Genomic DNA, 27,997 nt, shown 5'->3' on the forward strand with positions numbered 1-27,997 from the left:
CAAACAGCTGCTGTCTGGCCGAGCAAACGCTGAACTTTGTGCTGCAGGGCAGCGGCTGCTCAAGCAGGTTGGCAGACAGCGGCTGCTTCAAGTTTTGTGTTCTTGTCTTAGTGGAAAGTCAAGGAAAGGTCAGTATGGCGGAGAGGAGGATGGCAAGAAAGGCGTGTGCAGAGCCTGACTTCCTGCAGTTCAACGATCTGGGCTGTGAGACGGTCGGAGGGAAGGTGAGTCACCACGAGTATGTTCACGCTGCTGCTGTAGGCAGGTTCACTCACTCCACTCATTACAACTGTTTGAAACCACAGCCTGATATGAAAACAATGTAAAGTCAGTAATATAATATACGAAAGACACAATGAATACACATGAATTATATTGCAGTTTGTAATCTTTCATTATAATATGTAATTTATAGTAAATTAATAAATTGTGAATAAAATCAGGGCTCCTAACATTCGTTCAGTATAATATGACAACAGACATAGAAGAAAACACAAAAAGAGTTTTAAAACACAAAAATACATAAAATGATCACAAACAGGTCTAATGCTGATTTTTTGTACAGTTCTTACGTACATTGACTTTAACTGCAGTTAACTGTCTAAATATTTTCTCCCCTGCTGCTCAGGAAAAAGGCCAGCTAGCTGTTCACTCAGTTTCTGTTAGTGTAATGTTTAATCACTCTGTTCAGTTCTCTGTGTTACCACATTGAAGCTGTCTGTGTTAGCAAAGCAATTTTTTTCTTTCAGGTCATTTTTGCCACAGACGAATGGTTTGCCCCAGCGAGAAACCTGCTGAAGGTAAAGTAACTCCACTCATCAGCATCAGTGACATTCACGTTAAAGGAGCAGTCCACTGTTTCCTCCCCTGCCTGCAGCTCTGAGCCCAGTGATTCATATTTCACATCATTAAAAACACCTCACACCCAGCTTTATTTAAAAGAGTTGAATATTTGTTTAACAGCTTATGCCTGTTCTTTCCATCAAACAAAAGTCTAAAATGTTTAGAAAACAGTTTCTAAGGCACTATTTTTAGCAGTGGAAGAATCCACATTAGGATCGAGGACAGCATATTCACACAGTGATGAACTGGACATAGCAGCAGGTGTATGGCAGGATTCTTTCTAATGATAAAGTTCTTTATGCAGGTGACTCAAAATGAGCTGGATAATTATAATACATTAACAGATTTATCTTTAAATAATTTTTAAAGCTTTTAAAGGCATTCAGAGGTGGCAAAAGTACACACATTCTGTACTAAAGTAGAAGTACAGATACTATTGTTAAAAATACTGCAGTAAAAGTTTGAAGTACTGATTCAACCTCTTTACCCAAGTAAAATTAAAAAGTACTGGCTCTGAAATGCACTCAAAGTAAGAAAGTAAAAGCAGCTCTTTGGAGGACGTTTCTATTTTTGTGCAAAGCTGTGCTATATTAATATAATAATAAAATAATATCAGTAGATGGGAAAACAGACTTTACTCTAACCTTTAATCCTAATTGGATTAAATCATGAATCAGAAGGAAAAGAAAAATATATTTCTATTTTCTGTTTCCTTCATTGTAGAGGGTGACTTTACCTCTACCTCTAAACAGGAAAATTTGTACAGTCAGGGGTTAAAGTGGAGGTGGCGTGGAAGTGGCCAGGGGAGGAGCGGTGGGGGGGTCTCAGTGTGGGGAAAATCATCATATCTCTCAATAATTTCTATTGAAAGCTTCACCAGATTTTCTTAGTGTACGGGCTGTGATCAGCTGGCCTGCTGCTCTTTGTGGATGTACACATGTGGATTCAACCAGATGTGAGCAAATGTTTCCTGAGTTGTCCTGCCTGATTTAATCTCTAGACTGACAGTACACTGTTTATGCTGTCTTTATATTAGACACTATACAACCATCATCAGCTAAAATTCATATGAGTCTCTGCTGCACTTGATGTAAGCTAACTGTGATCATGAAACCACAGCCACTTTGCACCAGTCACACACTGTTCTTTACTTTAAATCCATCACAGTGCATCAAACTAACCTGTTTATCCTAACCTGCAGAGGATTTTCATGCAGCCTTTAAACACAGTTAGTCTGCCTCATCTTTATCCACCTCTGAGTGAAGTTAGCTCTCTTTCTTTTCTCCTGTGAAATACAACAGCTTGACCTTTAGCTGCAACACACTCTGAGACAAACTGCACACAAACAGTTTGTGTGTTTGCTGATGTTTGTTGAGCTGATAGAAATGCTGCATTTCAAATTACCTGACACTTAAAAAAAACGCTACTCCCTTTATCCTCGCTCTTCTTCTTCTGTAGGGCTAGATAGATGCTGAAGTACCGCAAACACATCTTAATGACACCTGAAGTCAACCCTAAAACCACCACTTTAACCTGTGACTGTAGCACACAGTTTTATCTCTTTTTATGCGACATCCTCTGGTGACTAATAATGTCTTCTGTTTAGGTTCAAATTGATGTTTGATGTTTGGAGGCTTTGCTGTGATGTGAAATAATAACTCCCCCCAAAGACGTTAAACCTGAAGTAACCAGAATCAGAATCAGAATACTTTATTAATCCCGAAGGAAATTAGGGTTACAGCAGGCAGCACGCTAATGGCGCATGCGCACTTACAAAGGAACCTTCTGACCAACTTTACACAAACATCACATTGGGGAGACATGTCAGAAAGGTAGGCTGATAGGGAAAAAAAAACAACGAAAATACATAACATGAGGTAAGAGGAGGAGAAAAAAAACTCCAGCCTTGAGGCCGCAGCTGGCGCCGAAGGGGTCTCTGCATGAAGTGATGATGGTTTTTACTTTAGTGCAAACAACTCATATGAATTTCAGAGCTGTTCTAACAGTCCAACACTGGTCTATCAATCTCCCGTTGGAGAGCCGTGAGCTTTCTATGATGTTATCCAAACTTACGTCACGTGATGTTGTCATTCTTTTTGCTCAAAGAGACGATTCTGAGAACTCACGACTGCAGTGCACTTCCCCAAGATGTGATCGAATTTGCGCTCAAAAGTGTTATTCGAGCTAGCCCTTCCAGATGTAATCCAGAGGTCTTGTTGTGAGTATTCACGGCAGCCGAAAGCTTCTCCAAGATCTTCTCCGTGCTGCACTCAATGAGCCCATTTTGAGAAACTCACGCCTCATCCCATCATTTCAATCCCAGCGGGCAGCCTTGTGGGGGTTTGAACAGCCGGTTCCGCTTCCTTAATTCTTCGATAAGCCAGGGCCAAGCCAGCTCCGATCAGCAAGATATGAGTCTCTGCTGCACTTGATGTAAGCTAACTGTGATCATGAAACCACAGCCACTTTGCACCAGTCACACACTGTTCTTTACTTTAAATCCATCACAGTGCATCAAACTAACCTGTTTATCCTAACCTGCAGAGGATTTTCATGCAGCCTTTAAACACAGTTAGTCTGCCTCATCTTTATCCACCTCTGAGTGAAGTTAGCCCTCTTTCTTTTCTCCTGTGAAATACAACAGCTTGACCTTTAGCTGCAACACACTCTGAGACAAACTGCACACAAACAGTTTGTGTGTTTGCTGATGTTTGTTGAGCTGATAGAAATGCTGCATTTCAAATTACCTGACACTTAAAAAAAACGCTACTCCCTTTATCCTCGCTCTTCTTCTTCTGTAGGGCTAGATAGATGCTGAAGTACCGCAAACACATCTTAATGACACCTGAAGTCAACCCTAAAACCACCACTTTAACCTGTGACTGTAGCACACAGTTTTATCTCTTTTTATGCGACATCCTCTGGTGACTAATAATGTCTTCTGTTTAGGTTCAAATTGATGTTTGATGTTTGGAGGCTTTGCTGTGATGTGAAATAATAACTCCCCCCAAAGACGTTAAACCTGAAGTAACCAGAATCAGAATCAGAATACTTTATTAATCCCGAAGGAAATTAGGGTTACAGCAGGCAGCACGCTAATGGCGCATGCGCACTTACAAAGGAACCTTCTGACCAACTTTACACAAACATCACATTGGGGAGACATGTCAGAAAGGTAGGCTGATAGGGGAAAAAAAACAACGAAAATACATAACATGAGGTAAGAGGAGGAGAAAAAAAAACTCCACTCAGACTGAGCTCCTAGTGGGAGAACAGTTTGATAACAGAAAAAACACCTCAGCACAAAAAGCACATGACTATCAATACACCATAGAAACACAAGACAAGCAACAGGGGCGGGTGAAGGGTAAGAGAGAGCCGGTGTAGACAGCGCATCCGGTCCTTCAGCATGTCTGCGCTGGTCCAGTTGACTGCCATCTTCCCCGGTAGGGCACAAGCATCGAAGGCGTTTGGAAAGGGAGGGGGGATCAGTGTGTGCATATCAGTGTATGTGTGTGTGTGTCCAGAGTTCAGCTGAGACAGTGTCCTTCGCCCCGCCAGGCTAAGTAAACAGTCTTCCAGCCAACCCAGGTGGCCTTGCATGGAATGGGGGGAACAGTCTAAACACAGTCGTTATCAGGGTGTTTTGTTCAACTCCAGCCTTGAGGCCGCAGCTGGCGCCGAAGGGGTCTCTGCATGAAGTGATGATGGTTTTTACTTTAGTGCAAACAACTCATATGAATTTCAGAGCTGTTCTAACAGTCCAACACTGGTCTCTCAATCTCCCGTTGGAGAGCCGTGAGCTTTCTATGATGTTATCCAAACTTACGTCACGTGATGTTGTCATTCTTTTTGCTCAAAGAGACGATTCTGAGAACTCACGACTGCTGTGCACTTCCCCAAGATGTGATCGAATTTGCGCTCAAAGGTGTTATTCGAGCTAGCCCTTCCAGATGTAATCCAGAGGTCTTGTTGTGAGTATTCACGGCAGCCGAAAGCTTCTCCAAGATCTTCTCCGTGTTGCACTCAATGAGCCCATTTTGAGAAACTCACGCCTCATCCCATCATTTCAATCCCAGCGGGCAGCCTTGTGGGGGTTTGAACAGCCGGTTCCGCTTCCTTAATTCTTCGATAAGCCAGGGCCAAACCAGCTCCGATCAGCAAGAACCCTGTTATCATGGTTCCGAATAGGTAGATATCTTCAGCACTCAGGCTCACCCGAGCCCAGACTTCTCGTTGAGAAGGGGTGTCAATTGCATTCAGAGACCAGTTGATCAGATCCATAATTCCTCTTTTAGGTTTTAGAGAACAGACTGTGAGAGAGTGTTCCAGGGAAAAGTAAGTAAAAAAACAAAACAAAAACACAAGACAAGACAAGGACATAAGAAGGTAAGCAGGGAAGATAAGGGCAGGAGAGGAGAAAAGTGCGACCGCCTTCACTGAGAGCCAAAAGAAAAAGCCAAAAAATGGTGGATGCAGACACGAGTCTGTTTTGAAAATGTAGGTAGTGAAAATAAAAAGTAGTCAGAAAAAAACTACTCAAGTAAATTACAGATGCCAGAAATTCTACTAAGGTACAGTAAAGAAGTATTTGTACTTTGTTACTTCCCACCTCTGAAGGCATCTCTGAGGGGTGTGGTGACCTGTACTGCTGCTGTTGGTAGGCGTGCTCCCTGAAGTCCAGCATTTTAACAGGCAGCTCATAATGTTGGTTTGTACACTCCAAAAAGTGAAATGTTGACTTTAATTAAAATTATTTTGTCAACAGGTTCCACGAAATTGCATTGTGTTAGTTTAAAGCAAAAATCTTTAAGTTATCTAATTTAAAAAACTACTTAGGATTAACAAGAGATATTTAAGACTACCTAAATCAAGTTGTGTTGTATGAACATAAATGACATATTTACAGGTTAGATAGTTTAGATTAGTTTTTTAAACACATTTCATATTTGTGGCAGTAAAATGTTAAATTTAAGTTAGATTAATTCAAATATTATATTTTCAGCCACCTTATGCTTTACTAATTAGTTTTACATAAATCTATTTTGTCAACAGGTTCCACACAAATGAATTAAGTACATCCAACTTATTTTTTTTACATTTCCTTTATTGCCAACACATTCAGTGAGCATTTGTGTAAATCCAGTCCGAAACAAAACACAACAGCTCATTAGGGTTAGTAACTAACAGTATGTAGACAGATGCAACATCAAGACTTTAAATTAAATGTCTGTATCTGCCAGAAGTAGAAGAAAAAAAAAACCATTGAAGACCACATAACACATTGATTAGGTGACACTTGAGTTATGCACATGTGATGCTAGTAAGGTCTGTGGAGTGCTTTTTCTTTCAAGTGTCTGAAATGGATAGCAAAGTTGCTATTTGCAATGATTGCTTAGGGTCAGTCCAGTAACACAACGCCAATGAAGTGCTTTCCTTTAACAATGCAAAGTGCAGTGTCCACCTCAACAGCCACAATTAAAAAAAAAAAAAAAAAAGTAATAATAATAATAAAAAAATACTCCACTGATATTAGCAATCAAACAAAATTGTATCAACATCCCAAATAAAACTTTAATAAAATATGCCAACATTATGGTCTAACAATAAAACAGCTTGTCAGCTTTCAGGTTTTTTTTTGCAACAGCACAACAGTAACCATTTAACACTTGCCAATGTCAACATTTGTTTTACCATTGTATGGGCAAAAAACTCGAGTTGCAAACATTTTAACATGGAAACAATTGTTCGTATGGATGTGCGATATGACCAAATCTCATATCCCGATATAAGACATTTATCGTCCGATAACGATATAAATCACAAAAATTTAACAGTTTATGTAAATTCTGTGAATCTCGGGCAGCTCGACTTGCGTGAAGTGTTTCCAGCTGGGCGTCGTGTACCTGGAATCGAGTGTTTTAAGGATGTATGAAACTATGCATTTTTAGACACAAGTTGTAACAGCCGCCGTTTTCTTTGTGAGTATTTATTACACAGCGTGCTGCGGGGAAAAGCCTGTTCTAACGTTTGAGTCTAAGGTTTATTTTTTTAGCACCTGATGGCTCTTTTTTGTTTCTCATCCATAAACACTCTGCATGCTCTTTCATGTGATTCAGTTATTTTTGAAGTCTCAACAGGATCTTGAGCTTTATTGTGAAAGGTTTATGTGGAAAATAAACAAGAGGACAGGCAATAATTTTACCATCGTTGTTGCTAACGACAACTCATAAAAATAGGCGCTTGTCCGTCCGTAGTGTGGTTATATAAAATATAAGAGAAAGAGAGAACTTTAAGAAATGAATATAGCCACTACAGTGTCCATCAAAACGATGAAAAAATATTGCCGTAAACAGTTTATTTTGCGACACCACAAAACAAATGATAGAGTAAAATGAAACGATAGACGTTTTTATATTGTCATCTGATATATATCGTTATATCGAACAGCCCTAATTGTTTGTTTTTAAAAGTCCACAAAATATACATTCATCTTGCATTCCTAACTTACCCTTATTCTTAGTGTATATTGCAATTACCTTTACAATGCACACAATGTAGCACAAACACAATATGCCTTGAACGTTAATATACACACCACCCTTCAACATTTCTGGTGCAGTATCATCTCTCAATTAAATTTTAATATTTTTGATTGTCTCTTACTAGCCCCCCCCCCCCCCAAGGGTAAAATCTCTCTAATTGTAGTAGTTTACAAACTTTTCCAAATTTTCTAAATTTCTCTCAAATGTAGGTTTTCCCTTCATATGCTATTTTCAACAAATTGCCATTTTATTCACATTCAGCCTCTGAAAAACTTCTGTCCATCTGACAGAACATTCATCATCCAAATCATGGGTTTGCTTATTCATTCAGTTTATTCTTGAGCATCTGTACCTTGGTCAAGAGTCTGCTGACGTCCAGACGAAGAAAGAGCTTCTGAAGTGCTTCAAAGAAAGCTTTCAGTCTCGAGGTTAACCGAGATTCTGTGCATATATCAAACCCAGTAAGAGTGCAATGCAGAGGCCATGTCTTCCAGGTCATGCAGAACACCCTCGATGGTTATATCCACATCGGCTGGAGGAGTGTTGGCATCAGCTCTTTCGATGGTGAAGATAGCAAGGGTAATTTGTTCCAGCTCCCTTTGAACAGCTGTAGCATCAGAATCCTTTACAACGGAGATTACAAAAACCAAACCCATTTGTCAATTAGACACAAAAACATAGAAAAATGGCATCCAGACTCAACAATACATTATATAAGATTCCCAAAAACATTTTAGTAGGTTACGTTCAAATTATAATAACAACAACATTACAACACGTGACAACATTAGTTATTCAAGATTTGGTTTAATACAGATAAAAACTACACTCAAATTACCAACCAGGTATTCTTTGGGTGCTTGGGTCTTCATTCATGTAAGGAGGTAGTGCACTGAGGACACACTCCCTCCCCTTTTCAATAGTTTCCTTCTGTAGAGAGTGGCAGAGATACAGGAAGAGAAAACAGAAAACAGAGATAGACATGTACACAAGACCAACTAATCATCATATGGATATGAATAGTTAACCTGTTGGGCAGGGTTTCCACCACATTATATATGTCCATAACGAAGGTAAAGAAAAAAAAAATCATCTTTTTTTGCATTCAAATATTGATCTTTAACATAAAACCCTTCACTTATGGTTTAACCTGTAATTGAGGGATAAAATCTTTACTTATGATTAGGTAATTTTAATTTTCCAAAGTTTTGAGTACCAAACTTTGTCTTGCTTAATATAAATGTAAGTACAATGAACACTGTGCAGCCACCATACACTAGCTGTTTAAATTTGAAAGTGATCTTATAATGCCATAATATTGCTGCCAACAGAATAACGCACCTGTGTGGCTGGGGCCAAAGTTTGTCTAATTTTCTTCACTGCAGTGCCTCCTTTTTTCTTGAAGACTTTTATGAACTGGTCAGTGTATTGGTCAAGTTGTGCAAAAAGCCTTGGAACAAGTGCAGCAGTAGTAATCCTCACAAATTCTGCTTCCACCTGAAAACATGTGAACAAACACAACATACTGTACTGTAAATATACATACTGTATGTACACATGTACATACTTTACAACTAAAAATAATATAGAAAGACCTCATCAAAGCTATAATTTCACACAAACATTTACACAAAATGCTAATGGAGCCATTACATCTTTTATTGTTATTTATCAATTTACCAAAAAATATTGATCACAGCTGATCTGAAAGGAATTTCATACCTCAGGCCCTTGAACCGCAACCTTTACACTTGTTCAGATCTGGAGAAGAAATAACAGGGGCATGGGATGGGTCAGTAAAGAAAACTTAACTTATAAAAGAGTTTTCTTTTGAAAAGTATAACAGTTCACATACCACATACAAGCTCAGCAGTACCACATACGGCATATCAGTATAGGAGGGAGCAGGTAAAGGCAGGATCTGAAATTTAGAAAGTAAAACAAGAAATTCATTACTTAATTTCAAGAAGCAAATTATTGATTGAAATACAACCGCATAAAAAATACTACTCAGAAGAAAAGCAAGAGAGTGACACTGCCATGTGCTAACTTTCTATAGAAACAATTATCACCAGGTCTGTCGACCTCCATTGTCTGTCCACTCATATGTTGTGAATAATTTTATTAAAAAAAAGCCTTAAGTGTGTGATTTAAAAAATGTAATTTATTTTTTTATTTTTTTGTGTCCCGTTTGGATCTTTAGCCATCAGAATTGTTGTCTTAAGGCCAAGAAAGATGCCAAGCGGATTTATTTTACCAAGTGGATCATCATGGCCTTGCCATATTGGTCCATTTGATTGACCTTTATTATAATTATGAATTTATTTTATTTTCGGTTGCTACAAACGGGACAGACATGACTGGGGGATAGGACAGGGAGAAAGAATGAAAGAAAGAGAGGGAGAGAAAGAAAACCAAAGGGGAGAAGAGACGGTGAGAAGGGGGGGAAGAAAGGAAAAAACAAACAAACAAACAAACAAAACACCTGGATCACCTGTATGGAGAAAAAAAAACAGAAGAGAAAGCAAACAACAAAGAGCAACATAATAAAAACAGCACCATCACAATAAACTAGCTAGCAGTAGATAACAGTAGATACTAAATAATAAACGATATTGTGCAGCACGCAAGATAGACAGCGCACAATGTGCTTTGAGGCAGCAGCCAAGAAAGGTGTAGTCCGCGTCTGTGAACACCCGTGTGTACACCTGTGTGCATACCTGTGTGGATCAGCATGCTTGTATTCCAAAGGTTTCTCCATGTAACGATCTGCTAGGGAGTGTGGGGAGCCATAGCCCCGTCCACCAGGGTATGAAGCAGGTATGGAGGAGATCCAGGCCCCAGATATCCAGAGGCCCCAGAGTACAAGGACCCGAGGAGGACCACCAAAGGGGGGGGAACCGTGCCACCCTCCTGGGAAGAGCTGAGTAGAGCCCCAAAGGAGAGGTCACCCCGCAGCTACGGAGCAGAGGCCAGAGGGGGTTGCAGTGGTGTGCCCGCGGGCTCTGCCGGCAGCCAGCTGTGCCAGAGAGGACCGAGCTTCAGGCCCAGAGGCCAGAGGCCAGAGGCCTGAGGCCGGAAGGAGCCCAGCCGGGCCACAGGCGCCCGGCCCCGCCAATCGGCCACCAGGAGTGAGCCGGTACATGCATGAGCGCCCAGCCCCAGACGACAAGGACCACCAACACACCAACGTCTGAGGGCATCAGCCACCGGCAGGGAGTGTGATGAGGGGAGATAGGCCTCCGTACTTTAGAGGGCCTGAGATGTACCCAGAGAGGTTGAGTCTAAGACCCAACCTGACATATAGACACAGACAAACAGGCACACGCGGACACAGACGTGCATTCCCACCCCCATATGCACAACCAAATACTCGGCACTCACCCAACGTGTAGACAGACACAAATAGACACTTCACAGACAGTCGCACTCCCCAAACATACTCTATATCCCAGGTCCAGGTACCCCCGCCCCCAGAGGGGCAAGCCGCACCTAGACCCAGGAGATGTAACCCTTCTCTCTGGGGTGGAGGCAAGCGGACCACCTCCTTATCTGCAGTAGCAGGGAGGCCCCGCATCCCAGACCCCAGTCTGACGGCCAGCACCTCCTCCCAGCCCCCCAGCCCTGACGGCTAACAGAACCGGGGTGAGTGAAGACCTCAAACCTCCCTACGCCCGCTCATATGTAGTGTTGCTGTGTGCTGTTCTAAAGTGCATTTAAAACTCAGGAGAGCATGGTACTAGCTTCCTCTCAGAGAGCAGCACGGCTCCTCCCGAAAACCCTCAGTGTCTAAATGCATTTAAAATTGAGGGTAGGGCACCAGCGCCAGAGGTGGGTTGGAGTACAACGACCATCCTCTGGATGCTGTAAAACGTGCCCACCCCCAAGGCCTTATATGTATGTGTTATGTGAGAGTGTGAGTAATGTGGATGTCTAGGTTGCAGAATAAAATTGAGGCACAGGCGGCCAGAAGGGGACAGAGGGGGAGTGCCTCCCCTGCACCCTGGTGACATACCTGCACCCCAAGCCCTGCGTGTGTGGGTGGGTGTGGTAGAGCGGGAATAGGGAGGCAACTGAGGATGGGGAGGGAAGAAAGGGAGGGGCAAGCAGGCCCCTCCCTGGGGCCAGCTCTCCCGCTGACCCCAGTAGGCACCCCCACGCTCTGGAACCCACCAGGGCAAGGGGGCCCAGGCCCATCCGGACCGGGGCCCGCAGCAGCAGCACCGCCCAGCCCCACAGAGTCCGGGGCAGCCCACCCGACTCCACCCCAGAGAAAACTGCACCCACCCCATCATCCAATCATCTCCCAAACTACACAAGACAATAGACACCCAGGTTGAGTTCATTCTCCCCCTCTCCTATATCTCTCCCCCCACCTGCAGAGTGAGCTCCTGTAGTGAGGAGACCACCTGCAAAGATATAACAACCTCCCCACCAGTTAGAGAGCCCCCTAGTTGGGCCGATGCACCAGAGGTCCCCTGCACTGGGGCTGAGCCCCCCTGCACCCACCCGCCCACTGCTCCGGCGACACAACAGCCAGGACCCAAGCCCCCAAGGCCCGGCCAGCACCCCAGACCGGTGGGCGGAGCACCCCCAGACCCCTAAGCCTCCACGCCCGTCCCGGACCCTCCCAGGGGCAGCCAGGCTACCAGGCCAGTAACCAACGTCCGCCAGCACAGACCCTCCCCCATCTCCGCTGTACGCAGCCACAAGGAAAACACCATCCAAGAGCCCCAGAGCTTCTAACCAGGTCATGGCCACATCCCCCCAGGTTAGGCCCTCCAGGGAACAAAATGTAATTTATAACTATGTTGATATGTATAACTCCGCTAGGAAACATGCTGTATTTACAGACCATTTTTACATAATACAGATTACTGACAGAGCATAACAATGGTGTCACGGTGGCTTTCGCCCTCGACTTTTTGGATTTTAAATGTCACAACCTCATGCTATCCTTGCCTTCCTATCCTATTCGATATTTGTGACTCTCGGATTACAGTAAAGGAATCCCAAGAAAGCAAATGAAAAAATAACCCCTGTAGCTAATCCCTTAATAAAACAAAAAAACAACAAAAATGTTTCTTACACATTCCACAAAATAATCATGTTAACATGTAAGCAGTTAATATGGTTGTTTGCAATAGCCTGAGATAAACAGGCACACTAAATTTCTTCCCTTGTAATATTATATTTAATCTTAAGCCCAGGTTTGCTCTGTGAGGGGGATACTTCATCTGTTACCATGTAAACCTATACACACCACCTGCCCAGTGGTCTCACGGTTCCATGTTACAATGGCAGGGCTTGGCAGGATGAAAGCAGACATATCTAACTTATCCAGGACCCAGTAAAACTAATGTAGCACAGGGGCACGCAAACTATATAACATCTCTTGTAAGACAAACGCAAAATATAACCATGCTCAACATGTAGATACTACACAACATAGTCAAAGAAAAACGTGGTCGTACATCTCAAAAAAGAAACAGCAGCTTGCCGCCAAAAACAACGTTTTTAAGTTAAATTTGAAGTCTTGCGCATGAGCAGGTCCAAGCCGTGAAACCTTGTTGTTCTTTGCGGTTTTATTACAACTGTTTTTGCATTACTGCCACCTTGTGGATATACGAAGTATATCGATCCTAATTAACTTAAATGTTATGCCATCAAGTAACACATTAGTATTCTGTACAGACAATAATAGACACAATTACGTAGACTTGATTAGAAAAACATATTTTAACTTAACAAAAACATATATTTTAAGTAAAATGAAAATAAATAATTAATATACACTGAACAATCCACCTCATTCATTTTTTGAGTGTACAGAGAGAGCCGCCACAGTTCATCACATCTGCCTTCACCGAGTTTGGAAAGTGGATGGACGGATGGGAGACGAGGAGGAAGAGAACACCTGGTTAGTACCCTGAATTTTCACAAGTGTGCCTGTTTTCTGACGCGGTGCTTTCTTTTACTCTCTTCTGGGTTTTCTGAGCCTCAGCTCCAACATTTCTTACACTTGGGTTTTGTTTTTGTTTTTTTTACTTTTAACATTTTGTTTATTTTAGTGTTCTTACTTTGATCTGTGATTGTGTTAGAGTTTAACTGTTCCCTCTGTATTTCCAGTCTCATCTTCCTGAATCATTTCCCCGTTATTTGTGTCTGTGTTTCATCCATCCACTCTCTTTTCCTTTTTTGCTTTTTTACTGAGAAGTGAACCAATCATCATTGTGTTGGTTTGTTTGCTTGTTTGCTTGTTTGCTTGTTTGCTTGTTTGCTTGTTTGCTTGTTTGCTGGTTGGTTGCTTGGTTGGTTGGTTGGTTGGTTGGTTGGTTGGTTGGTTGATTGGTTGGTTGCTTGGTTGAAGGTCACGACTGGTGCATTATCCAGCTGGGAGTCCCAGGTTTGATCCATGGCTTTGATGTCGACACGTCCTTCTTCACAGGAAACCACTCACCCTACATCTCCATCCAGGCTGGCTGTCTGGGTATGTCATCATCATCATCATCATCATCGCATTGCCCAATAACGTACTTTAAACTTTTCCATATCTAAATAGCTTCAATGAAACACTTCCTGTTGTTCTCCCAGACCAGGAGCCTCCTTTCACCCTGGAAGGAGACCGAACTGGCATGGCTGCCTCCAATAGTCAGATGGCAGCTGTTGCCAAGGTAACACTGACCTTCATGTGATCACCGACACTGTAGTGAACCCCAGCTAAACAAATATTTAAAATAAGAGTGATGTGCTGAATTGACAGCTATGGTCGGTTTATCTGCAGCCATGTGAAAAGCGGAGAGCTCCTAATTGTCAATCAGTCATTAATTCATCGTCAGGACACCATAAAGACCTGAGTAGAATGTCTTTTTCACATGACTATATGCATGGCTGCTGATTGGGTGAACACCTGTGCCATGTGGGCATGTCTGACCTGGATGTTCACTGAATGATGTCATTTACTGTGTTTGATTGACAGCTGGGATCGGAGGTGTGGCCAGAGCTGGTCAGTGTGTCGCAGCTGCAGCCTGGATACTCGGACTGCTGCCATAACTACTTCAAAGTCAGCTTCAGCAGGAGAGTGACACACCTGCGCCTCAACATGTACCCAGGTACACACACACACACACACACACACACACATGCTCTGTGCAACTTTATATGCATCTACAATATACTGTGTTTCAGATGGAGGCATAGCCAGACTGCGGGTGTACGGTGTCGGGCTGAGGGACTGGTCATCTGTCTCCACCAATCAGGATGTTGACCTAGTGGCTCTGACCAATGGAGGAGTCTGCCTCGGCTACAGTGACGCCCACTTTGGGCATCCACGCAATATGATTGGTTAACATCAGATAGTACAATAATCTGTATTTCAATATAATATATATATTGATAATATTGGGTTGAATGTCTCTGTTGTGAGTGAGCTGGGAGCTCTGGTCAAACTGGTGTGCTGTGTTTGCAGGACTTGGTCGAGCTGCCAACATGGCCGATGGATGGGAAACGGCCCGCAGACTGGACCGACCCAAAAAACTGCAGGTGTGCACGCTGACAACACTAATGTCACATCTCCGGCTCTATACGTTAAAGTAGCTGTACATGATTCACAGCCAGCTTTATTCTGATTGGCTGGCCCAAAGGATTTTTGACAGCATGTTTCTCTGACATCATAAAGATCCAAGAGCAGAAAAAACTGTGTGAAACCACTGAACTGGAGGAACATGAGAGGAAATAAGGAAAAGTCTTTAAAGTTTCTAACCTTTACACGTTTATAAAGGTTAAATCCAACAGAAGTAAAAGTGGTGCACTCTCCTGACATGTACCTTTATAAAAACTCTTCACATAGCAAAAAGGTCAAAATGTCCTCCAGCAGTGTCCACACAGTGAAAAACATCAATTTCTGATTGACTTCATTTACTACCAACAGTTTCCTTGCTTGTCCTCTCTCTCTCTAAAATGTTTCATTTCATTAGAAAGGTTTCCACTTTCTTTTCAAGCTGTCCTCAGTGTCATAATTCATTGTACTATAACGATATAATATTATTAACTTGTTGTTTCTCCAACCGTGAACATAAATATTATTACCTTATAGGTGTGGGTTAAATGCTTCCCTGCTGCAAATCTTGCAGGCAGACCAGCGTGGGATCCTGCAGGTTCCCGGCTGGGAGTGGGCGGTGTTTCGTCTCGGTCATCCCGGACTGATCAGCAGCGTTGAGGTCGACACCAACCACTTCAAAGGTGGAGACACGTCAGTGCTGCTTTTCTTTCCTCTAAAAACAAACTTAACTCTTCAGCCTGACACTTTCCTCTCCAGGAAACTTCCCAGACTCGTGCAGGATCGAGGCATGCACTTTGACCCCTGAGGAGAAGGCTCAGTGTATCAGCAGTAGGTGGAATTCTGGGAAATGGAGGGTCCTTCTCCCTCTTCAGAAGGTAACCTTTGTCACCTGTTAAATCATTTTCACCCTCTCATCCTCTTCCTCACCGCCTCCTACCTCTCTGCAGCTCCGCCCTCATCACATTCATCACTACGGCAAGATGGAGCTGAAACTGAGCCATCCTGTCACCCACATCCGACTTATCATCGCTCCGGACGGAGGAATCAGCCGCCTCCGTCTGTGGGGTCGACCCATACCATTCGCTGCAACTCTGGCCAGTAAGAAGTGGACAGTGTCCAAACTGTGACACCCAGATGACCTCAGACCTTCAGTGCTTTTAAAAAATTAAGTTGCTATTGATCTGCTGGTTATTGATTTCCTTTTGTCTGGTCCTCTGTCATTAGCTCTCATCCATCCATCTTAGTTTTCTCTCCCTCAGGCTCAAGGTCAACTTTAATCATCTTCCACCTTCCAGCCAACACCCTGACCCCCACCTCCAATGATTCTCCAGGACATTTGTCCTTTGAATGAGTCTGAAATGTCCAATTGTGATTGCGCCTCCTTTTTTCCCCGTCTGTTTGAGATTTAAAGACATTAACCGGAAACATCTGGGCCTGACACACAGCTCCAGCTGTGGTATGCTCCTACACACAGTGCTCACGAGTGGCAGCAGAACTGCACCGTCAGGAGGGGTCAGGGGTTGGGAGTTAGCTGCCTCATCAATTCATTAAAAAGCTGTGCTTAGTTGTTCTTACTCCCGCAGTCAATTATAGTAGCCCCTCCTCCACCTTCGTGTTGGCTCACGAAGCTGCTGTGAATGGTGGAGGTGGTGTAGCTCAGACACATGTGACATGTGCTCACACTGGATTCACATCACATGTAGAACCCTCACTCTGATATTTCTGGATTTTCAGTCTCTGGTTTCGGTTTCTTTTCCATGTTTTAGTTAGATCGTCTCCGCTGGCTTCAGTGATTCCACGATCATTTAAAGCACATACATTTAAAAACACCTGACACGCTTCGGATGTGAAAGAATGAATGGGTTTGTTTACTTCTGTAAAATAAAGCTGTGACAGCCAAAGTTTGATTTCACTCTAAACATGAAAACAACATAAAGTCACTAATAAATGAACAGGTTTAAATTTATTTACAACCTGCCCTCTAATCAAAAACACCGCCTCCTCCACCTCCCTGTAAAACCTGTGACTGTTTTTCATTATTAGGGGCGTGGCCTCTGTGACTGACACGTTGATGGTGACACAGGCAGCTGTAGCTGCTATCTGTCTGCTAGCTTCAGCTGAACTGGACCTCTGGACCCTGTTTGTGCTGTTGGCCTTTGGAGCATTTTAATGACATCATGTGACCAATAACGGGGCTGCTGGGAGGTTACTGTAGTAACAGAAGGCTGATCTCCAGTTTTCACTTCTCTACTGAGTACTTCCATGTTATACCCAGGGACCATGAACCTGACTAATGGATATACAGTACTATGCAAAAGTTTTGAGCGGGAAATAGGTGCAGTGGTTTATTGAAACATGCTAACATCATGTAAATACAGAACATGAGGCAAAAACAAAGTTTGTACAAATCTTCATTCTTCAACACAGTCTGGTGTTCAGATTTTCAGTGAGCAGGATGCCCTGAGCACTTGCAGAAGAGCGAGGGTGGAGGATGAAGATGGTGCTGCAGGCAAGAGGAGAAGAGGAAGAGCTTAGAGAAGGTTCATGGATGAAGGAGGAGACGTAGAGGACTAGAGTGAACGGCTGGAAGAAGAATTAAATTTTATTGATATTATGCCTAGACGGTTTAAATTGTAAGGTGAAGACCGACAACAATAAAAAGAAGAAGTCTCGAGGAGTTGTTTTTTTTTTATTTTTATGAGCACATATAATTTTTTTACAAAAACAAGGAACATGATTCAACAGAGGCAGTGACCCCTGACCCTAACAGACTACTGCAGTAAAAATCACATCCATCCCAAAATGTCCATTTTCCTATTTTGTTTCATTCTCTGTGCACACACACACAGACACTGCTGGTCACTGCTTCTTCAAAGCGCACAAATAAAGAAAGTGATAAAATTATGTAACCACAGAAAAGCACATTAAGTGATAAAATGACCATTAAAATATGAAGAGAGTAGTTAAAACACACTGGCTTCTAAAGTCAACAACCTTTTAATATTTTCTCATTCTTAACAATCTAATAAATCACCTCTATAATTAAATATCTCACCAGACAGACTTCCAGGGTGCAGACTGGTAGAGTACAAAATTCTCCACTTCTGAAGAAACTCAAATGAGAGAATAAATATTTACATTGAAAAGGGGGAGGAGCAAACTGTACAGCACTTCCTTTTCAAACCAAAGCTTTTCTTTCGGATAGGATTTCATTAAGATGTCCAAACCAGATGAGGAGCATCGTGCAGTAAAACTCCTAATATTCCGATCCAGTTAAACTCTTGCACATTTACACTGAGTGTGGATCTGAGGAGTGTTTGTATTTTCTTCACCTGCGTCGTGGTTCTGATTACTGTTGATGTGAACGTCTTTAAAACCATGCTGTTTTCTCTGAGCCAGCCACGCACAATTTCTGATTCATCTCTCAACACTTCCTGTAAATCCTGGTGCTTTTTTTCTGAGTGATACATCATCAGCTTACTGCTACTCACAACAACATGAGCACTTTTTAAAGCAACTTTCAGATCGTTTGTATAAACAGAGAACAGGAAGTGAGTCATGCAGCTTCCTCGTGGCATCTCACAGTGAGTGTCTGTCCAGCGACATGAGCAGCTGTTTCCATCAGAGTCAGAGAGAAAACTTCTCATTATAGAAATGGCCGAATCTGAGAAATGGTAAGACTTCAGTTTGGGAAGCAGCAGATTAGGACTGATGACATCAGAGGACGAACTGAAATCCATGAATACAACTCCAACTTTTCTTTTTTTTTTTCAGTTCTGTGAGCCAATGATCAGTTATGTCACCAAGAGTTTGATGATGAGTGAAAAGTTCATTGTTATAAAAGTACCCCTGCATCTGCTGGAGGAGTACTTTCTCCAGGATCAGATCAGGATGGAATACGCAGCTCTCAAGATTCTCTGATGGAAACTCGCCGCGGTGGATGCACGAGTTCAGGATGTGACATATGGGAGCAGAGATGGATGGAGCTGCAGTTTGTAGAACATAAGCATCAACGTGGGACATCAACCTCTCAACTTCCTTATCCTCAACTTTCCTAAACTCGAGAGAACAGTGTTTGTTTTCCATGATCTTCTTTTTAATAAGAAAATCTGATGGAGACACTTCAGAAAGAACAGGAGGAGACTTTAAGGGTTCACTGAGGGGATCTGTTTCTGAGTTTCTGCTTCTGGGGACTCTTCTTCGTACATTGGCAGTGATGAGCTTATGATTACTGATTGATTTAACTTGGTGACCGCCTGGTTCTGAGCAGAGCGCTGGAATATTTGTGTAGATGTGATCAATATATTTTGATGTGGATCATGAATTTGTCACGTGCACCCTGGCAGACAAAATCAATCCTTGTCTTTTTTGTAGACTCTTTCGACCAGTCAAAGTTAAAGTCTCCCAGACGGAAAATGTCTTTGTCTTCATTTGACACCATTTCTATTTTTCTGCAGATTTTAATTAAATAATCTATTTTGCTGCCTGATGGTCTGTAACAACATCCCACTAACACTGGTCTGGTATCTGGAAGATAAATCTCAACCCAGATCATCTCGAGATCTTTGTGATCCAAGTCATACCGCTGAATAACTGTCATGTGATTGTGAATATAGAAACAGACACCACCTCCATTACTGTTTCTATCCTTCCTGTAAAACCTGAATTTCTCTATATGTAGTTCAGAGTTTTTAACACTGTTGTCTAAACAAGTTTCAGTTAAGGCCAGCACATGAATGTTAGAATCTGTTAATATTTTCTCAACGTCAGGATGCTTATTCCTAAGACCACATATGTTCAGATGAGCTAAACATAAATACTCGAGTTCAGAGTCAGCTGAGGGATCTGCAGCGGCCAAATTTCCAAAAGGAGACGGGAGTCACGGGTTCTCTGATCCTGGTTTGTCCTGATGGAAAGTGTCCTCTCTGCATCCTTCAGCTGAGAAGCTGTTGGCCTGATTCTTAGTCTCTTGGTCCAGGTTCAGTCTGCGGTACAAACACCTCACAGTTACCATGCAAAGAGTATAAATGGAACTCACATACACTAGATGATCTCAATAAATCTGTAACAGTAAACTTTCCTGAAAAGTAAAATATTTCAGTAATATTTTATTATGCTTTGTTGGAATATTTCATAAATCAGTCAAAAGAAGATTTGCAAAATCGATTCAGTTTTATTCATATAGCTCTGAATCACAAAAACAGCCACCTGGTTTTCCATGGCAAATTGGTCCTGGGTGAGGGACCAGACAAAGAAGACCCCTATGAGTAAAACATCAAGAGAACAGTGGGGAGGCTGCCCGAGGGTGAGCTTTTGGTGGCCAGGACTTAGTCCATGGGGCCCGGCCAGGCACAGCCCAGAAAAGGGACATAGGCCCATCCTCCTGCTGGCCCACCACCTGCAGGAGGCGCTGTAGGGGTTGGGTGCATTGTGTGCCGCGCAGCGGCCAGGCGCTGAGGCCCTGATAGAAGGAATACGTCGAGGACCTCCTTAATCCCCTGGGGATGGCTAGAGGACAGCTCACCTATCTCTGGGGTCAATTCAATTCAATTTTATTTTATTTATATAGCGCCAAATCACAACAACAGTCACCTCAAGGTGCTTTATACTGTACAGTAGTTCATACAATAATAGATACAGAGAAAAACCCAACAATCATATGACCCCCCTATGAGCAAGCACTTTGGCGACAGTGGGAAGGAAAAACTCCCTTTTAACAGGAGGAAAACTCCGGCAGAGCCAGGCTCAGGGAGGGGCGGCCATCTGCAGCGACCGGTTGGGGTGAGAGAAGGAAAACAGGATAAAGACATGCTGTGGGTCGAGGTGACTGAGGCAGTTAAATAACTCCTTGGTGGCAGAGGCTCTGGGGTGGATGAGGTCCGCCCTGAGTTCTTGAAGGCTCTGGATGTTGTAGGGCTGTCTTGGTTGACACTTCTCTGCAGTGTTGCGGAGAGATCATGGGCAGTACCTCTGGATTGGCAGACAGGGGTGGTGATTCCCATCTTTAAGAAGGGGGACCAGAGGGTGTGTTTCAACCATAGGGGGATCACACCCCTCAGCCTCCCTGAAAAAGTCTATGCCAGGATGCTGGAAAGGAGAGTCCGTCCGTTAGTCGAACCTCGGTTAAAGGAGGAACAATGCTGTTTTTGTCCTGGTCGTGAAACACTGAACACTGGATACTTGAGGGTGCATGGGAGCTTGCCCAACTAGTCTACATGTGTTTTGTGGACTTGGAGAAGGCATTTAATACTGTCCTTCGGAGTGTGGGAGGTGCTTCGGGAATATGGGGTTTCTGGCCCATTGCTAGAGGCCATTCAATCCTATCTAACACTCACATGAATTCGTATTCTGATGGATGCATCGGAGAGCAACATGGGGTTAGTATCTTGCTCAAGGATATTTGGCATGCAGACTGGAGCAGAATGGGATTAAACTACCAACCTTCCATTTAGTAAGTGACCTGCTCTAACACCTGAGCTGCAGCCACCCTACTAATACAATCGTTGTACGGGTAAGGTCTTCTGGGCAAGTCCCACTGGGAGGAGGCCCCGGGGCAGACGCAGGACACACTGGAGAGATTATATCTCTCAGCTGGCCTGGAAACACCTTGGTGTACCCTTCAGACAAGCTGGAGGAGGTGGTCGGGGAGAGGGAGGTCTGGGCTTCTCTGCTTAGGCTGCTGCCACAGTGACCTGGCAAAGGATAAGCGGAAGAAAATGGATGGAATAACACAGCATAAGAAAACTGTCTCTGGCGTTTAGTGCAGGATATTCACTTTTTGTGTTTTGATTGGTCTGTTTTGGTTTCATTGTGAAGGCTCAACCTGAGTAATGTTGGGCTAAGTTTGGACAGCAGAGCGAGGGATAGAGCTCTCCTGGGTCCTCACATGCAGAGTCATTAAATCATGAGTTAACTGTGATTAACCGCAACCTTTTGAAAGCTGACTTTCACTGTCACACCCAGGCCTGACTACTTCCAGACATGTAACTTTCAGGCTGTGTAACAAAGTGGAGCAGATCTCAAACAGCAGCACATCACACAACCAACTAAAGAAAGAGCTGAGGAACAAAGTCACTGACATCTATCAGTCTGAAAGACTTACAGAGAGATTTGTAGTCTGGGTCACAGATGAACGCAGAACAACACTGTGACGGAGGTGTAGTCCGTGGCGCCACTGCAGAGGAGGGGGGTGGAATGGACTGTAAAAACACACACAAAAACAAATTTCACTACCAACTCTGAGAGTCTTGAGTCCTTACTGGGGTTAAAAGCATCCAAAGAACCAGCCGAGAGACAAACTCTGTAACTCTGTCAGTCTACAGGACTCACTGGAACACAGTAACTGTAGTTACGGTAGTTATTGTCAAGGTCAATGTCAAGTTTATTTGTATTGCACATTTCAAACATCTCATGCTGCAAAAGTGCTTTACAAACTAAAATGTAAGTACAAAGTAAAATGCACAACAATGTTGCAATAAAATGTAAATGAGAGAGAATAACACAATAAAAACAAAAACAACAATGAAGCCTGTTAAAACCAAAATGGATCGACGTGTGCTAAAAGCCAGTCAAAAGAATTTGTCTTCAGTAAAGACTGAAAATGTTCCAGCATTTGTGCAGACCTAATATTTAGAGGCCGACTACTCCAGAGTCTGGGACTTGCCACAGAAAGGCTCTGTCCCTACCAAATTTAAGTTTAGACCGTGGAACAGATAAGATTAGTTCTGAATAGTGATGTGTCATGCGCAAAAGCATCGACTCTAACAGCCAAGTTCCATCGAGTGAGAGCCAGCGCCCCAATTTTTTAAAACAAGGTTTATTGTGTTGCCACAGTATTTAACTGTCTTCCCACATACATCACACACAGCATGATTGGTTGGTTGCACCTTTTTGTTCAGCCATGCACCAAACATTTCTGCATATGGAGTTCAACACTACCCTCTCAGAAACTGCATTACTGGATTGTAGGTTTAAAAAGCCTTAATTTAGTGACAACAGAGCTGTTGATGAGGCACTTCAGAGAATAACTGCCTCAGCAGCAAAATGCACCCCCAGCAGCCACCCAGCTCCATCATTAGAGGGCCAATTGGAGGAGGAGCCACAAACTTCTGCTGTGTGGAGGCTCTTTGACGAAAGAGCTACAGGAGATGCTGCAAAGAGCTGATGCTCTACTGGAGATGCAATGTTATCTTGAGAGATGAGATGTTATCTCTCCAACATGGAGAAGACCCCCTGAGCTGGTGGCAGGCCAAGGTCACAGTTTTTCCACACCTGGTGAAGGTGATGGAGGGGAGACTATGCATTACAGCTGCACCTTCGGAGAGAGTCTTCTCAAAAACAGAAAAGATAATAACTCAGAGGAGAAACTGCTCTCCAGACATACTGTTTGGTTACTGAGTTTGGTTCTGTTCCTGCTCTGCGGATTTGTTTACAGAGTTTTGTTCATTTGTTTTTGTGTCAAATTAAAATTAAGCATTTGATTAAAATATTAAAATTAAGTAAGAATGCCTGCTTTTGAAACGGGAGAAATACACAAAATTAGGCAGTTATAAGGCTGCTCATAAAAACACTAAATACAAAATGGTTTATCAACACACGAAGCATTCATATTTGCCAAGTAAGGCTAAAATATTAGGCTATGGATGATAATAAATTAGAAGCCATTTGGGAGCCAAAAGAGCCAGCTTTTCCTTGGGAGTCGTGCCACAAGAGTTGTCTCTCTGAAAAGAGCCGAACTTCCCATCACTAGTTCTGATCTTGATCTCTTGGTTCACAACTACAATTGTAGTTATTGTGTGTGCACCTTGAAAGATAACTGTTCAAGGTGTACAGGTGACACATGTCTTGCGTGTTTGAACATTACTTTGTGAGCGCATTACTGCTCAAAAAGGTTATTATCGTTCAACTGACTTACATTTTTAATCTGCAAGATTTAAATTCTCAAAAAAACCATTGAGTATAATTTAACTTTCATAACATGAATATTATTAGTTACAGAACATGATTTATTAGAAGAGAGCTGGAGGGCAAAATGCGATTAGTACTTCAAGTCAAGGCAGTATAGCAGAGACACAGCTAGTATGTGTTTCCTGAACTTTACTGTTACGTACTCAGTATGTCAATCATGAATTGTTAATGCCTTGCATATTTAAAGTACAGTGTAGTACCACAAATCCTAACGGATCTTTTAAGAAATATAGCTGGTATTGTGTTGTGTCATAATGTAAAATGTAGTCCAATGGATGCATGCTCTAACAGGAAGTACGACGAAGAAGTTTTCAGCACTTTGGCAGATGTGTCTGTATGTACCTGTGGACACCTTTTGTCAGCATCATAATGCCACAAACACTTAACAGGGAATGTAGTTTCCCTGTTAGTAGTTTAGATCAAGACAGAGTTGATAGAAAAACATGATCTGACACATTAGTACAGTATATTAGAAGAGTGCCCTTGTAATAGCATAGAAATGCCTGCTCATGGATCATATGGTCAAAATAATATCTAGTTTAACTCTTGATATACACACCACATAGTTTTAATGTAACAATAATAACAGCTTGTAACTGAAGTCAGGAAAACAGGGGGAGTTGTCTGAAAGACTAACAAAGTCAAAATTCTTGATCATGTACTCGCTCAGTATAATTTCCCATCACATCATTTATAATGCAAATATGAACAAGATACAGTGGAACCCTGACTTACGAATACCCCGTTAAACAAAAAATTCAAGTTACGAAGGCACTGAATGGCAATATTTCTGCCCGTGTTACGGCAAAATGCCCATGTTCCGAAATCCACTGGCTCTGATTGGCCGAGCCCAGAATGCCCAGAATGCCCAGAATGCCTTCCGAATTATGTGCCAACCCCCTTGGCTTTCGTACTGTGTTGATGTTGCAGTTAGCAGTTAGCAATTAGCCAGTAGCCTATTGTTCATTCACAATGAGGCCTGCAAGCGATTCGAGTGAAAAGAGGAAGCGTAAAGTGCTCTCGATGACAACAAAGAGAGAAATTATTGATAAATATGAGCGAGGTGTGAAACAGTGCTATTGCACGTGAGTATGGCCGAAATCCTTCGACCATAGGAACAATTCTAAAACAAAAAGAAGTCATCAAAGCAGGTAAACCTTCAACGGGCACCACCATGATGTCCAAAAGGAGGAGCCACATACACGACGAGATGGAAAGGCTTCTCCTTGTTTGGATTAAAGACAAGGGAAAGACTGGCGATACACTCACCGAGACGATCATTTGCGAGAAGGCGTCCTCAATTTATAATGATTTAGTAAGCAAGGCACCTTCCGATGAGCAGCCAACGGCATCGACGTCCTCGCAGGAGGCACCCCCATCCTCCCCAGAGTTCAGGGCGTTGCATGGGTGGTTTGATCGGTTCAAGAAGAGGACTGGCATCCACTCCGTTGTGCGTCATGGCGAGGCAGCAAGTTCCAATCACAAGGCTGCCGAAGAATTTGTTAAAAAATTTGAGGAACTCATAAATCAAGAAGGCTACACCCCCCAGCAGGTATTCAAATGTGACGAGACCGGCCTCTTCTGGAAAAAAATGCCGCAGCGTACGTACATCACCGCGGAGGAACAAAAGATGCCAGGCCACAAGCCCATGAAGGACCGTCTTACCCTCGCCCTGTGTGCTAATGCCAGTGGGGACAGTTCTTTGTCGAATGGGTCAACTTGGTCTTTGGCCCTGCTGTCAAGAAGTTCCTCGAGGAGAACGATCTCCCCATGAAGTGCCTGCTGATCATCGATAACGCCCCCGCCCACCCCTCTGGCCTCAAGGACGACATCCTGGAGGAGTTCTCGTTCATCAAGGTTCTCTTCCTCACTCCCAACACGACCCCTCTCCTCCAGCCCATGGACCAGCAAGTCATCTCTAATTTTAAGAAACTGTACACGAAACACATGTTCAAATGGTGTTCCGACATAACAGAGACTACGCAGCTCACCCTCAGGGAGTTTTGGAAAAATCATTTCGACATCGTTGCATGCCTCAAGTTGATTTCTTTGGCATGGTGGGAGGTGAGTCATCGAACGCTAAATTCTGCTTGGAGGAAGCTGTGGCCTGATGCTGTTGCCCCTCGAGATTTTGAAGGCTTTGAGGGGGAGGAGGGGGAACCTCAACCTGAAGTCAAAGTTGAGGAGATCGTAAATCTTGGCACCGCCCTGGGACTTGAGGTCGAGGAGGAGGATATAAACGACCTTGTGCTTGAATATCAAGAGGAGTTGTCAACGGCAGAGCTGCAAGAGTTGGAGGCGATGCAGCACTCATCAGTACAGCAACAATTCAGTGAGGAGGAGGAGGCCGTCATACCATCGGCCGATATCAAGGACATTCTCCGCGATTTTCAGAAGGTAGCCGATTTTGTCGAAAGAAATCAACCTGAAAAGAACTTTACCGCTCGTGCTATAGAGCATTTTAGTGACGTCTGCCTCTCCCACTTCAGATCCATTTAGAAAAGTGGACAGAGACAGACGTCGTTAGATAGACTTTTCACAAAGAGGCCAGCAACAAGTCAACCTTCAGGTGAAAGTGTGCCTTAGAAGAAAAAAGCGATGAAAGTAGCAGTAGTGATTAGTTAAAAAACATAAAAATGCACAAAAATATAAAATTTAAAAAAAATTTAAAATAGAAAATTAAAAAAATTATACAATACAAGTTTAAAAAATATGTAAGTTTTAATGTTTAGAATGTTATATACATGCAGCATACTTATGCATGCATGCATGCATACAGCTGACACATATGTACACTTATTCTTATTACACTTACACTTATTATTGTTTTTTGTTGCCGTTCTTTTTCACTTGTAGTGTTTTTAGATGCCAGGGCTGTTGGTGGATTAAAAATGTTTGTTAATAAAAAGAATGTTTTCTTTGGTCTTTAACATGCACTTCAGTGTCTGTTGCACCAGCTCCTTATGTTTAAAGCCTGATTAATCTTTGAATGAAAAAATCAAGAACTTTACACCCTAATGTTATGCCAGTTTTCCCCGTGGTGGTGCTGTATGCATGCATACGTATGCTTTCTTCAGCCTCCGCCACCGAGAACTTCGTCTCCAGCCAGCATCGCCTCACTCAAAAGGCGTGATGCGTGCTTCGACTTACCTCGGGAACGGATTACTTTCGTAAGTCGGGGTTCCACTGTAGTTCATTTAGTAAATGTGTTTATTAGTGTTGTTATCAATATGACTGTTCTTTTGACCAGTTGCTGTTACGCCAGCTTAATGTCACAACTCTTACTCTGGAAGAGTTTCAGCTGTCACAACAGGAAATGAACAGGTAGAATTAATACCATGACAATGACTCATCTCCGTGTTCCAGTGAATTATTAACATGCACGAACAATAATAGAAAATTGCTTAAATGGAATGCAGTCTTTGTCTAAGCTGTTGTTGGTCCCTCTGCTAAGCCTGAAACCACAGCTCACTGCATTCACTCAGTGATGGTGAGGCTACAGACTTCGAATCCCAGAGCTCTCTGTTTCATTGCTCCTGCCATAGTCTGTTCCACTGAAAAGATTAATAAAGCTTTCTGAGGCTGATCGACTCATCCACACACAAAGGAAATTAATGAAACATGAAAAAGGCTTAATGATGTAACTTCAGCCACTGGTTGACGGATTGCATGACTGAAAGTGTTTCTTCATTTACTTTCCATAATGATGATAGCTGGATAAAAACCACTCATATGTCCAGTTAAAAAGGACAAACATGTTAAGGGAGGAAAGTGAATTGTATTTGTTGAAAATCAACAGCACTTACCTGAAGTAAAAAGACACAGTTGCAGTATTTCTACTTTTAACATGCTCCTCAGAATGAGAACACCTTACCCTGACACTAACAAGATTCTGAATTTAGCACTTTTAATTACATAAACATTTGTACCCTGCAATTTTAATTTTGTCAGAAATGAGAAAAACAAATACCCAGGAATAAAACCTGCTGAGTTTGTTCTCACTCACCTGTCACTGTTGTTTCACCTTAAAATGATGGAAAGAAAGTGTGAGGAAAAGATTGGACATCCTCACTCAGGTGTG

At 42.8% G+C, this 27,997-nt stretch overlaps 1 protein-coding gene and 1 long non-coding RNA gene across 2 annotated transcripts; one reads left to right on the forward strand and one right to left on the reverse strand.

The window, feature by feature from the left end:
• Positions 1-43: 43 nt before the first annotated feature.
• Positions 44-17,640, forward strand: allc (allantoicase). Its single transcript, XM_084952667.1, has 11 exons — positions 44-224; positions 750-800; positions 13,221-13,308; positions 13,759-13,878; positions 13,983-14,062; positions 14,368-14,500; positions 14,577-14,732; positions 14,857-14,930; positions 15,521-15,629; positions 15,706-15,824; positions 15,897-17,640. Exons 1-11 carry the CDS (start codon positions 135-137, stop codon positions 16,074-16,076), a joined length of 1,200 nt encoding a protein of 399 aa, XP_084808793.1. The 5' UTR covers positions 44-134; the 3' UTR covers positions 16,077-17,640.
• Positions 17,477-27,995, reverse strand: LOC146372268 (uncharacterized). The gene is made up of 3 exons (XR_014802700.1): positions 27,923-27,995; positions 22,052-22,148; positions 17,477-21,641 (listed from the first exon to the last, which is right to left on the reverse strand). It is a non-coding gene; the product is annotated as an uncharacterized LOC146372268 (long non-coding RNA).
• Positions 27,996-27,997: the final 2 nt, after the last annotated feature.

Source organism: Perissodus microlepis, chromosome 15 (assembly GCF_051167445.1).
Source record: "Perissodus microlepis isolate ML-2025 ecotype Zambia chromosome 15, ASM5116744v1, whole genome shotgun sequence".
NCBI classification, from domain to species: domain Eukaryota; kingdom Metazoa; phylum Chordata; class Actinopteri; order Cichliformes; family Cichlidae; genus Perissodus; species Perissodus microlepis.